Source organism: Sinocyclocheilus rhinocerous, unplaced genomic scaffold (assembly GCF_001515625.1).
Source record: "Sinocyclocheilus rhinocerous isolate Xijiao unplaced genomic scaffold, SAMN03320098_v1.1 scaffold1233, whole genome shotgun sequence".
NCBI lineage: Eukaryota > Metazoa > Chordata > Actinopteri > Cypriniformes > Cyprinidae > Sinocyclocheilus > Sinocyclocheilus rhinocerous.
The window spans coordinates 238,640-252,629 of record NW_015639524.1 but is presented as its reverse complement, the minus strand read 5'-3'; the positions used below and the strand labels follow the sequence as shown (position 1 = coordinate 252,629).

The following is a 13,990-nucleotide window of genomic DNA, read 5'->3' as shown; positions in this document are numbered from 1 at the left end:
TTAAACATTCTCCAAAACTTCTCATTACCGCAATGCAAATACAAAAAAGCTTTTTTTATATATATACAAAAAAATGTAAAATGTGATTTTTAAATTGTATTTATACATCACAGATGCGTAGACTGTATTGACTTTAAGATGTGCTGTAAATAATGATAATAAAAAGCTGAATTTCATTTTTTTTTTTTTACTGTAATACATTTTTACTGTATTATAGTAATGAGAATCTGCATTGAGAAAAATGAAAATCACAAAAACATAATTCATAATGCATCTGTATGTTTTATGACATTGACTGAATTTGGGCGGGGGATTTGCGCAATTATGAAAATAATGGCAAAACAAATCTTAATGGTCCCAAAACCAAGCTTCATTTTCTTTAAGCAAAATACAATTTCTTTTCCTTCTTTTTTTTTCTTTTGATTTTGAGGTGAAAATATTTTGTGAAATTCACCCAATTTGCAATCTGCCTTGCATTTAGCTGAATATTTATGTCTTTTCCATGTAGCCACATAAACGCAGGCCAAAATATAGCACTTTTGGAAAACCACTCTAAACGGTCTCTATTTTTCTAGCCTTTTAGTCTTTCACACACACTTTCATTATTCATCCTTTCTCTCCATCAACAACTTTTATATACAATATTGGTAAATAGAACATAAATACTACACATAAATTTGCCTATTAACAATTCCACTCGTAGCGACATGGGAAAGTAAAGAAAGAAACCGCTCTGAAATAATATACTCATATAAACTGCTTTATATAAGCTTAGAAAGGCTCTGAGCTCCAGTTAGGTATGACCTGAGAGAGAGCAGTCAGTTTGAAACACCTCCTCTCTTCTGGTTAGCAGTGTAAAAGTGGACACTTCCACGGAGGACGGCAGACACCGAGCACCATCTTTTTGCCCATAATTGAAGTGGGAACAAAGTCCAAAGGTACAAAAAAAATGTTAAACCTTTTTTTTTTAAAAATTGTAAACCTTTTTTTTTTTTTTTGTCTTTTTTTTTTTTTATAGTGTAAACAGTGCACCAATTGGGTCTTGGTTCCACTTCTCTCAACTATACAAAAGTATAAATATATGCTTTCTCTCAAATTTTCACATATCTAGGACATATAGCGGACGAACAGACAGAAAAAAGCGGTTGTTCCCGTAAGTCGCCAGTGTCGCAGTGGCTGTGCTGGTTTTGTTGTTTGCTGGCTCATATCCGTGTTTGTTTGGTGTGGGCGTTGATGGTCTATGCATATATAGCACGTAGCACAGTCCTCAGCCACTCGGCCAAAACAACCAAGCATTTTTGTCCAACTACAGCAGATCCATTTTGGGTCTGTAATGAAGGAGGAGGGGGGATTTCTGGAACGCACACAAAACACACAAGCATTCATGTGACTGAAAGTCATACAGCCACTAGAATGAAAACAAAGGCACAGAAAGTCAAGTGCATCTATTGTTTTTGCAATGGCATTTCAGGAAAGCAGAATTACATATGCAACCTTTAAAAAAAAAATCTCTGCATCAAAATGTCAATTTCTGACTTGCTGTTGAATGAACATTACTTGAGATGGAAGAGAGGAATATATAATACTGGTCAAGACAACACAAAGACAATTTAATATCTTCACATGCTGTGTTTGATTATGCATGCATGCAAATTATGCAAATTATCCATGCATGTATAGAAAGTGACATGCACATCAGTACGGCAAACGGGAAGAATAAACCCAAGCTAATCTACGACAAGCATACATTCACACAAGTTTATCATTAATTACCTTAAATCTCCATCTTGTTACCACAACAAATTTCAAAGTATGGTCCTTGCCCAAGATTTCTTCATTGCATAAGATGTCCAGCTGAAAGTAAGCACACAAATATAGCAAACAAACCCAAAAAAATATACCATTCGAGAGAAGTCTAAACAAATCTACGCTTTCCGTGACCTTTCAGTACCATTAAATAAGTCAGCTGATCATTAGCGCACAATAAACTGAATATGGCCCTTATTAGGGATGGGTCTGGATGGCCAAATAGATGACTGCTGGATGACTAGTTGGCCATGCGGAAAGATCCCTAGTGAGTATATCTTGATTATTTTTAAGTTTTAACATTTTTAGCACCTTCAAACTTCCTGGAGAAGGTTTTAGCATGTTTACAACTTTAGTGTAACAATTACAGGAATCAAATTGAATCCACCGCCTCAAGTTAACATTCAGGCAATTACCTCTAGACTCAAATGAACATTTTCACGAAATGAGTGCTACGTTTTTAAGATGATGTGTCAAGTTAAATACATTTAAAACTTTAAAAATGCATCTCAAGACCTTACACCCCACAGTCTAGTTGATTTTTAAAACATCTAGTTTTGCACAGATACTCCAACATATTACACCAAATAAACAAACACACTCTCTCTCTCGCTCTATATATATATACACACACATTTTTACATAATTTTTTACTCTTATGAGTGATTTTTTAATTAAATTTACAATATAAAAATATTTGATTCACACCTAAATATGTAGAACATAAATAGGGCAATGCTCAAGTATACAGTTTATCAGCCATTACACAAAAATATGAGTAGAGAATGCTGCAACTGACCAATCAGAATAAAGTATTCCAGAGAACCGCATAATCAATTGTGCACGAACGTCTCTGGGGACAGGTGGGATTTTATGGTGCTTTACAGAAGAGTGACAGTCCTTTGTGCACTCAAAACATTCAGTTCCACCTATTATTCAAGCCAAAACAAAAGACGCAAAACCTTTAATGCACAAGAGCAGCCATAATCGTCCAGAGTATTATGTGTATCACAGTATAAGGGATGCCGCTCTCGCTGGAATAGTGTGCATTGAAACACCAGAGTCGGTGTCTGTGTGTTTTGGCTCGCTGTGAGTCGAACGACAGCAGTACAACCACAGCAACACCTGCTGGAGGCCATGAGCTCTCGGCACCATTCAGAGTTTAAAGCCATCTAGGATGCGAGCCAGGGATGTTCAGAGACAGAAATGTCTGACAGTGAAACAATTAAACGTTTGATGCTTATTAGAATTTAGTTCTTCAAAGATTTTGCTTTCTCCTGCACTTCAAAGCAGAGTCGCTACACAAACCGCTGCCATTTCGGAGTCGTATTTTTTTATCTGCCTCGAAGTGGTATTGTGCTGTTGGCAGCTATAACTCTCGATACTTGTGGAGAACAACAGGCATCTGACAGTATTATTGCAGGGGAAAGTTTTTGACGGATGTGTGCCCACATATTTCTAACACAAAGTAGAAAAAAAAATGGTGATGGAGCAGCAGTAATTAGTCAAGTTTTGTGTTAAATTGCACTATGAGACGTTGGCAGGCTGCAAGATACATGACAGAGAGCAAATGATATTACAGGCTATTATTTGTCTCTGAAAATATGAGGCACGCTGAAAGCTTTGTGAGAATCGTGACAGCGCGGAGGAGCTTTGAAATCTGTGTGGTGACTCACGCAAGAGCCATTGTCATGAAGTGAATGCCGATGCTAGCCGGCGTGGTGGCAAAGGTCTCTAACGAGTTAACTTCAACCGAGAGAAAAGGAAGATAATGGGTTTTGTCTCGAACTTCGCTCGCTACATGAGGGCCTACGGAGCTTCAGGTCTGGCGGATCACATACCTCATTGAAAGATGTCAGGTTTAGCTTTTTTGCGATGAACTTCTTGAGGTGGAGAACGGTCGCCTGAGCCGAACAACGAATCCACTTCCGCTTGAGGCCTCTGAGCTTACTGCTGTTACACTCCAGACAGATACTCACCTGAACAGACAAAAGCGAGAGCGAGAGAGAGAGAGAGAGAGAGTTTGACTTAGCACTGATAATCAAATGGATGATTTAGGTAACTGCATTGTGTGAACAAGAAAATTCAACAAATACTGAAGCTTAACATGTTTTGCAATGTTTGAATCCATTCTGTCTAGGCTCAGACTAAATATCAGATACCATGTAGAGCTTCACAAAATATTTACACATGTAAAAACATGATATTTCAGGTACTAAACTGGTAGAATGATCTTTCAATCTCTAATCGAGGCTCTCACAATCTTCTTTTTGCTTTGTAAGCCCTGTACTGTACTATTTGTATAAAGTTTGCATTGCTTATTGTGAGGAATATTCTACATATGTGTCACCACATGGAATTTGACAAAGAAAACTTTAAGCATTCTTGATGAATGTGGCATCCTAGATAAATGATGCTGCGAGAAAATGTGAGTGACACAACTGATTTTTTTAGCAGACATTTTGTACATCTTTGATTTGAATCACTTTACAGTACCATTCAAAAGTTTGGAGCTAGAACGATTGGATATGGATCAGCAAGGAAATTGAACAAAATTGGCAATAAAGACATTTTTAATGTAACTAAATTTTACTAAAGTAACTAAAGTAAAAAAAAATGATTCCCTCTTTTTTAATAAATACGTTTTATACGAAATATTAAGCAGCACAACCATTTTCTACATTGATAATAATAAGAAATATATTTCTTTAGCACCAAATCAGTATACTAGAATGATTTCTGAAGGATTATGTGACACTGAAGACTGGAGTAATGATGCTTAAAATACAGCTCTGCCATCAGATAAATAAATAACATTTTAAAATATATAAAATTAAAAAACCATTACTTTACATTGTAATAATATTTCACAATATTACTGTATTTTTAATCAAATAAATGCAGCCTTGTTGAGCTTAAGTAACTTCTTTCAAAAACATTAACTCATTTTGAATGGTACTGTATGTCACTGACAATCAAGAAGTATCCTTAAAATAATTTGATTTAAACTGTTAATTATGTTTGCAATAGAGTTTCTAAAAAAGTTACAAGTCAAATAGTAAATAAATATGACTTGTGCTTAGCGAGTGTTAATTTTAGACCCTGGCCCTTATGACCTTTATGCTACCATTTCTTTAGGATGAATCGTTTATGTTAAAAGCATCTGCTGCAAACCCACGCATAAACCCAGACAGGGCATAAAGTCAAGAGTCTAAGCAACAAGATGCTAATTCAAAAAATGCACAGCCACACACACAAATACCAACACCACCAAAACAATTTCCACAACAAAGCAGCAGATGCCAGCAAGTGCTCCGCCATCTTCCAAAACTGAGCTGAGGGTTGAGTCGCCAGTCGACTGCGGCTGCCCGGCAGGTGCAGTGGCACAGTGAGGGCTTCAGAGAGTCAAGATGCATTAAGGATTTCATACCTCTCTCTCTCTCCCCATCCCTCTGTCCTTCTCCCGATAAGTGACTGAGCAGTGCAGAGGGGCACAGCGGCCCATTTGGAACAGGCTTCACCAAGAACAGACAGTAATGGAGAAGGATGAGGAGGGGCAGCTCCCAACTTCAAGGGCAAACGGTGCCGGGAGAAAACAGGGGCTTTCTGAGGGCCACGTACAAACACATTCTTTACAAGAACCGTGTGCTGTAAATCAGAGATTTGCTTGGTTATAGGCAGGTGGTGGTGAGATGTAATACAAACATGGGCGTACTATTGAACACAAGCAAGGAACTTCGCTATTAGCTGCGTATGTGTGTGTGTGATTACTGGGTCATTACTGCACGGCCGGAGCTGCAATGCTCACCGCAAACAGTCACACAAATGACTAACGCTGAACTCACTCAAACAATTAAACCTCCAGACCCCAGAACGACTGTAAGAGAGGCCTTTTATTTTACCACTGAATATCTTTCCTTCCTCGAGATGTCAATGGTTGGTGTCACATTGTGGTGACAATTATATGAGGACCAAAAGTAACCACTGAAAATTATTTAAATTATCAATAATTTCATTATTAAAGATAAAATTATAAATGTAATGCAAGATAAATATGCTTTTAATTAGTTACATGGAGAAAAATCATTTTAAATGAACAATTTTAAACCTTTAATTTAAGACCGATGCAGGTTGTCTATTAGCAGTGGAGTGTAACGTTCTGTAGCAACAGTACAAAATAAACCTTTACTGTGAATCGTTTGGTCTGAATGATTCTTTCACAATTTGGGCTGAATTGGTCCTGGTGCTTCTGAAGTAAACAATTCAGAGACTCACTAAACTGACTCTTTTGGACAAGTCAGACTTGCAATGATCTCAATTAACAACATCCGTCAAGTGATGATGATTGTCTGAGGACCAAAAATAACCACTAAACCACCAATGTATGCACAGATTGTTAAAGACATACTGCTCAAAAGATCCAGTTTGCAGAATTCCCATTATTAAAGGCAATCCTATGATGTACTTCAGTTCAAAATGGTGGATGAAGCAAGATAAATATGCTTATAATTAAAGGGGTCATATGATGTTGCTAAAAAGAACATTATTTTGTGTATTTGGTGTAATGAAATGTGTTTATGCGGTTTTCACAACGAAACACACAGTGTCACACACGGTGGGCTTGAGTGAGAGGCGGCCGGCGGCTAGAGTATGCGGAGGCCGGCTTGAGTGAGCGGCGGCCGACGGGCTAGAGAGTTAACTTTTATAAAGAATATCTCTTTGTATTTGAGACTTTAGTCTTTGCAATTTTACAGATCTTCTTCATGCACCAAGAGCTCGTATCACTTCAAAGAGAAAGGAAAAATTGAAATCGTATCATATGACCCCTTTAACTAAATGGGGGGGAAAATAATTAAAAATTGAATGAACAATTTTAATCTAAAATTTAAGCCAGATGCAGAGTGAATTTTACCCAGCAAATCTGTATATTAGCAGTGGAGTAAGACTTTCAGCACAATTTTGATTATAATAATAAATGGGGGCAGTCGCGGCCTAATGGTTAGAGAGTCGGACTTGTAACCCGAAGGTTGCGGGTTCGAGTCTCAGGTCAGGCAGGGATTGTAGGTGGGGGGAGTGAATGACCAGCGCTCTCTTCCACCTTCAATACCACAACTGAGGTGAGACCCTTGAGCAAGGCACCGAACCCCCAACTACTCCCCGGGCGCCGCAGCAATATGGCTACCCACTCAAAAACCTAAACAGTCTCAATTATCAAGCCATTTTGATTTTGGAGTGAATACCAGCACTCTCTTCCACCTTCAATACCACGACTGAGGTGAGACCCTTGAGCAAGGCACCGAACCCCCAACTACTCCCCGGGCGCCGCAGCAATATGGCTACCCACTGCTCCAGGTGTGTGTTCACGGTGTGTGTGTGTGCACTACTGTGTGTGTGCACTTGGATGGGTTAAATGCAGAGCACAAATTTTGAGTATGGGTCACCATACTTGGCCACACGTCACTTCACTTTTCACTTTCAAATGGTACTAAACAAATCAATAAATCCCACTGTTAATAAATCCATTGAATTCATGTGCATTTCCCAGTTTTGGCACAGGCTGGTTCTTTTTGGCTCCACTTCTCCTCACTAGGTCACGCCGGATGGGTCTGACCCAACAGACACATTAGCAGAAGTGTTCCACAGCCATCCGAGTGTAGATGAACGAGCACTGCTGAAATTTTCATTCACTTTTTATATTATATATGAGGCCAAAGTGCCTGTTTCAGCTTTACTACAGCAGACCGCAAGAACAGACAATCTGTCCTCGCACTTTTGCAAGACAACTCATGACAACAGGACATCAGTAACTCTGAAATCTTCATCAATCTCTTCCTCCTACAAACAAGAACACACACCCATACTCATTTACACACTAGCATACGGTCTCCATGCCTTCTGTTCTTCTTTGTGCTTTCTGCTCTATAAATCTCGCTCACACAAGCACACACTCCACCAGGGATTCTTATATCACAGTAGGAGTTATTTTATTAGTTGTTTTTGCTGGAAATGCAATCATTGCAAAAAAAAAAGTATATATTTTAATACTGCCAACCACACAAATATGTCTAAGATGGTATATGCAGCATGACAGACAGAACACCCTACACTCCACTGACATCAGATTCTATATAAGGTTCCATCTATCTAAGGTTCTATCTATTCCAAAATGCAGAAGCAGTGAGTAGACAGCAGCCGCACAACCTTCTGTTCTTACATTATTAAGAAGCTCAGAGTAGAGCAGGAATACAAATTCTACTATATAAGAATCTTTAATGAAACTACCAACCCTCAAAAACAATGAAATGGCTCGGCATTAAAATCTGAACACAGACAGGATATTACAGAAAGGGGCAGATCATTTGACATATTGAAATTTTTTTTATATGGAACACTAGAATACCACACTGAAAACTGCTGTTTGTTTTTTTGTGTGTGTGTGTGGTTTTTAAATATAAAGGTAAATGCATTATGCAATGATAATAGTAAACAGTATTGTGCTACACATGACCTCATGATGTGCATGTTTAATTCAAAATTAATCTAAAAAATATTAAATAAATATAAAATTGCAACATTTTAAAATAAATAATTCGATTTTAAAATATATTAAATGAGAAAAGAGATCTTAAACTTGTAATAATATTTCGCAATATTACTATTTTTTTATGGCTTTTTGTCAGCCTTGGTGAACAGCGACTTCTTTCAAAAAACATTTATGAAATTTTGTGCAAAAAATGTCTCGAAATGAAAATAAAAAAAGTTAAAAGTTGATATAATTGGTTCATTCATCACTCTAAAAATGGAAACTGGTCATATTGAGCACACTACATTATGGGATATGTTATTCTATGCTGGGTCTGCTCTTGTAAACTGGGAAATATATGTCATCCATGTATTCCAAAGTACTGTACACTGCAGAAATAGACTAGTACAGCAGTACTGTATGATATTCCAAACATAGCCCTTACGCGTTCTTACTAACTAGGTCATGCTAACAGAGTGTGAGGCTCCCTTGTGGGACATTAGCAAGGTCAGATGGGTACAGGGAAACCTACCTGCTCATCACTGCGATGGTAGTCATTGTCCTCCTGTGCTTTCTCGTCTCCTGCTTCCTTGTTGGCTGGATCTTCTGATTTCAAGTCACCTGGTGGGGTAAAATGTAAACAAACAAAAAAATTTAACAAGACAGTCCCCAGACAACCATAAGAACCACCTTTTTTGTGCACATCCATCTCTCCACAATTCTGCTTTCAAACTACTGTAGAAATAAAAGCACAGGCATTTATCTTTCCAAACATCATCTTCGCATTTTAAAACAACAAGTTTATCATAGTTCATATTAAGATTCTAAGAATTTGTAATTCATTGCTTCTCAGAGCTGGAATTATATTGAGTACTAGTTTGTGAGTCTGGGAAGAGTTTCTTCATTACATAGTGAAGAAACATTCATCAAACACAAAAAAAGCAATTATCTCAAGCTGCTGCCCCACACATTCGCCAAACTCCAAAACAAGTCTGCACCTCATCATTATTATTACATTATTATTATTATTAACAGATTAGAAAATTAGAAACAGATTAATTTGTGATTCAACCTGCCCAAAGAACGCTTCTCACTGCCCACTGATCAGATCAGAAACTAGGGCTGCATCTCATTACAGATTTATGGAAGCATAAAAATACTCTTTTTTTTATTAATATTGATAAGAGGGATCCAATGTAACCTACACTACCATTCAAAAGTTTGGGGTCAGTAAGATTTTATATTTTTTAAGAAAATCAATACTTTTATTCAGCAAAATGCTTATAGATGTTTATAATGTTACAAATGTTTATAATGTTCCATTCATCAAAGAATCCTGAAAAAAAAATGTATTAAGGTTTCTACAAAGATATTTAGCAGCACAACTGTTTTCAAATATTGATTATAATAAAAAAAAATTCTTGAGCACCAAATTAGCATATTAGAATAGTTTCTGAAGGATCATGTGACGAAGACTGGAGTAATAGCTGCAGAAAATTCAGCTTTGCATCACAGGAATAAATTACTTTTTAAAATATATTAAAACAAATTAGTTATTTTAACTTATAATAATATTTCACAATATTAAAATTGTTAACAATAAATGCAGCCTTGTTGAGCAGAATAGATTTTTTTCAAAATTATTTAAAAATAAAATCTTACTGACCTTACTTTTTTTCTGTGGCTGTTGACAGCAGGCCACAGATGCTGTCAATATAGTTTAAGCTGTATTTAACTATGAAAATCCTAATTTTTTTATTAAAAATCTCCAAAACTGGCCAATGCAGGATGGAATTAGATACATATGACCAGTCCAGTCGAGTATGGTTGACTTATTTTATTGCATTTCAACTGATCGACTGTCCACATACCCTCATGATTTTGTATGAGGGACTGTCGAACATCACTATGACATTGTCATTGCATCACCAGAAATCTCAACTGCAGTAATGGGAAAGGGAAAGAGATTTTGTGCATCTGGCCGAATTGCAGTCTGGGTTCAGTCGTTCTTAAGCCTTGACTGCTACAGCTATGGCTTCTTCCCAGGACACTCCGAATATCCTTTCCGATAGTTAAAATGTTCCCTGACTGGAAAAAAAGTTCACGGAGTCTGAGCTAATCTGCGGCAAGCAGACTGTGAGGGAAAGAAAAAGCAGGACTTCCAGCTAAATAAATTTCGTTAGGGTGGTTAATAGACGGGGTGCCTCTATAAAGCTGTCCGTGGATGAGGTGGACAAGCTCAGGTAGCAATTTTACCATGCTTTCTGGAAGGGTGACTTCTTTTTTAAGCTCGGCAACAGTCTGGTTAATATCCAGTGATGGGATTTGAGAAGCACTGTCAGGTAGCCTACCATGGCAGATTCAGGCCTCTCTAAAATCACCCTTATAATAGCACACCTGTGACACCAGGCCAGAAAAGCACTTTCGATGCTCATAAAACTCATAAATAAAGGCTGTCATGCTTTATGCTTATTTGTGGGTAGGTAATGTAGTAACGCAGTCAGTTACATCGTCATTTCACCACGTGCCTCTCCTCTCAGTTCAGTCTGATAGTTCTGTGGAGTGCTTGAGGACTGAAGACTTCAAATGAAGCGCTATTGAGGAAAAAAACAGGTCTGCTAAACTAGCTGAGACAATGTGGAACAAGAGACCACTTATGTCTGAGTCTTATTTACTACAATGCATGAATCCAGCCATTACGACTGCTGACTCAACCTGCTTGAGGCCCAGTATTTGCACAGACTTTATCACAGCGCACGGTGCTGAAAGATGAAAAGAGCAAGTTACTGCCTGGCTTTAGATGACTGTTTCCTCAAACAAAATGTAAGGGCCTGTTTACCACCAAATCAACTGAAATAATGTGCTTGTTTTGAGTCCAGAGACTTTCAAACATGCCTTTAGATTTCTATAGGCAACATAATGCGTAAACAAATGTTAAGTTGCAATGTGAAAATTAAAGCACGATTTCACATCAATTTTCTTTACTTTAATGCAAAAAAAAAAAAAAAAAAAATTTTTCAAAGGTTTGAGGTCAGTAAGACTTTTTAATGTTCTTGAAAGAAGTCTTGTATGCTTCCCATTTGTTTGATCAATATGATCCAAATCACAGTAATAACAATAATATTGTAAATTATTTCAATTTAAAATAACGGTTTTCTTTCTTTTTCCTGTGATGTCAAAACTGAATTTTCAGCATCATCACTAATCACCAAATCACTCTAATATTTTGATTTGCTGCTCAAGAAACATTTCTTCTTATTATGAAAGTTGCGAAACAGTTGTGCTACTTAATGTTTTTGTGGAAACCATTATACTTTTTTTTTCAAGATTCGTTCGATGAAAGTTCAAAAGAACATTATTTGAAACCGAAATCTATTTTAACACTGTAAATGTTTTTTTTACTGTCACTTCTGATTAATTGAATGCATTCTTTAATGCATAAATAAAAATATTAATAAAAATAAAAAAATACTGATCCCCAAACTTTTGAATGGTAGTGCATTATTTGCATTGGCATGTATATTAGGGTTATAATAACGGTCTATACATTTATGCTGGAAAAAAAGACTCCATTTCAGTAATGAGAAAAACCACTGAGATTACAGAAAGCATTCAAAAGTAAATCTGTATGCATTACAGAAATGAAGAATCGGGGGAAATATGCTTAACTACCATGAAAATAATGTCACACTGCAAAAATTTTATTAATTCTTCAACATGCTTTAGTGTCTTTATGCAAATTATAATTTCTTTTGTATTTTTGGGGGGAGGAGTGGTGAAATGTGACAGAGGCATGTTTTTGAATGATTTAAAGACCTTTAAAGACATACTGTACCACTTCCACTGTGATGGTAGATGGACTGTACCACCGACAGTAGTTAAAGAGTGCTGGGACGTACCATTGTGTTGAGCGTCCAGGTGGGTTTTCATGTTGCACAGTTCTCCTTTGATGTCTCCAGGCACCTCCATGCCTAACTTCTGATAGAATTCTCTCTGTTTCTTCATTTCCGCTGCACACAAGAGAGCAAAGAGGAAAAATTAAAGCCTTACTATTAAAATCTTACACATCATAAGCTGCTTCATAGAATATGCTTTACATAAGAAAAATATGAAACATCCAAAAACAAAAACAAAAAGGGAGGGGGGGGGGACAAACCTTCTTGCAGTCCTGGCACCAACTTATAGACAATATCTTGCATTGTTCGGTCATGGCTGCGGGAAGAGAGAAACAGTAATGAATATAATTTATTCAAATATGAATTATTACACCAAGAAATGCACAAACAAGAACACCAAGAAAATTGCATTTAACGTTTGCATTCGGCAGGTATGTTTCCTCATAACTATGATTGTTAATTAGCATATAGTGTAGTTCTTCCTCGTGTCTCTATATTCTCCTGTGACTGGCGGTTCCCAGGGCTCGGAGGTAAAACCTATTAAGCGTGTGTTGACATGTTCATCTCTGTGGCGCCTCTGGTACGGCTGCCCGCCTCCGAGAACATGTTACCATGCCGCAAATCCCACGAGTGCCGGTTCCAAGCAGCCAACAGCCAAAACAAGCACCCGCTTTGAGATTCACAGCTCTCGTCATGTTGCTTATACTTTCTAGGACACTGTAAATGAACTCTGGAAAAATCTGAAAAGATATTTGAAACTTTACAGACATTTAACTCCTTTAAGTCTCATAAAACATGTTGAGAAGATTTACATAAGGACTTAAAAAAATTGCTTGCATTGAGACATTATTTTCATGAAATTTAAAAACATTTATCCCAAATTCTCATTACTGTAATTAAAGAAACGTAACAGTGGTTTTAAAGCATTTACACTACTTTTCATCTTATTTGTAATGTTTTCGAAAGAAGTTTCTTATGCTCACCAAGACAGCATTCAAATCATTCTAATATGCTAACTTGGTGCTCAAGAAACATTTCTTATTATTATCAATGTCGAAAACAGTTGTGCTGCTGTTTTTTTTTTTTTTTCAGGATTCTTTGATGAGAAGCAAGTTCAAAAGAACAGCATTTACTTGAAACATAAATCTTCTGTAACATTACAAATATATTTTGTCACTTTTGATCAATCAAATGTGTCCTTGCTGAATAAAAGCAATAGTTTCTTTTAAAAAATCATCATGACTCCAAACGTATATGTCTATAAAGCATAATAAACATCAGTATATTTCTGTAAAAGGAATTCATAATTGTAATGAAAATAATGTCACAATGCAAAAACAATATGCAATTTATTTTATTTTTATTTTATTTATTTTATTTCTAGTTCAGTGTACAAGTCCTTGTGGCAGGTCAGTTCCTCTTAATAGCACATAATAACTCAGTTAATAACCAGTTGGAAACTGATCTTAGATCTACACTCGTGCCACTTTGAGAAACCAGGCCACATTCTGTGTCAGAGTCCAGCTTGCTGTTAGCTGATCTGCTCCCTGAGGACACAATGAGAGAGAAAGAGAGACAGAGAGAGATCAGGATTGTGAGGCAGAGGAACACCTGTGTCCCTTGTGCACAGCCAGAGCCGCCACCTGTTCCCAAATCCCAGCAGCCTGTTGGGGAAGGTAGAGGTCCAATTAGCCGCCACCGAGCTTCCACAGAGGGGGCCGATGGGCCTGGTGGTGTGGGGGTGACTGGTATTTAGCTAGCTGAT

The 13,990-nt window shown here is 37.1% G+C and overlaps 1 protein-coding gene across 1 annotated transcript in view; it reads right to left on the bottom strand.

Moving 5' to 3' along the window:
* Positions 1 to 239: 239 nt before the first annotated feature.
* LOC107751329 (polycomb group RING finger protein 3) overlaps positions 240 to 13,990 on the bottom strand; it is a 35,621-nt gene continuing 21,870 nt past the window's right edge. Inside the window, exons 5-10 of the mRNA XM_016567010.1 lie at positions 12,486 to 12,541; positions 12,229 to 12,339; positions 8,862 to 8,950; positions 3,648 to 3,785; positions 1,774 to 1,854; positions 240 to 1,354 (exon numbers count right to left, since the gene is read on the bottom strand). Coding sequence (XP_016422496.1) covers positions 1,307 to 1,354; positions 1,774 to 1,854; positions 3,648 to 3,785; positions 8,862 to 8,950; positions 12,229 to 12,339; positions 12,486 to 12,541 — 523 coding nt within the window. The 3' untranslated portion in view covers positions 240 to 1,306. The remainder of the gene's footprint in view (positions 1,355 to 1,773; positions 1,855 to 3,647; positions 3,786 to 8,861; positions 8,951 to 12,228; positions 12,340 to 12,485; positions 12,542 to 13,990) is intronic.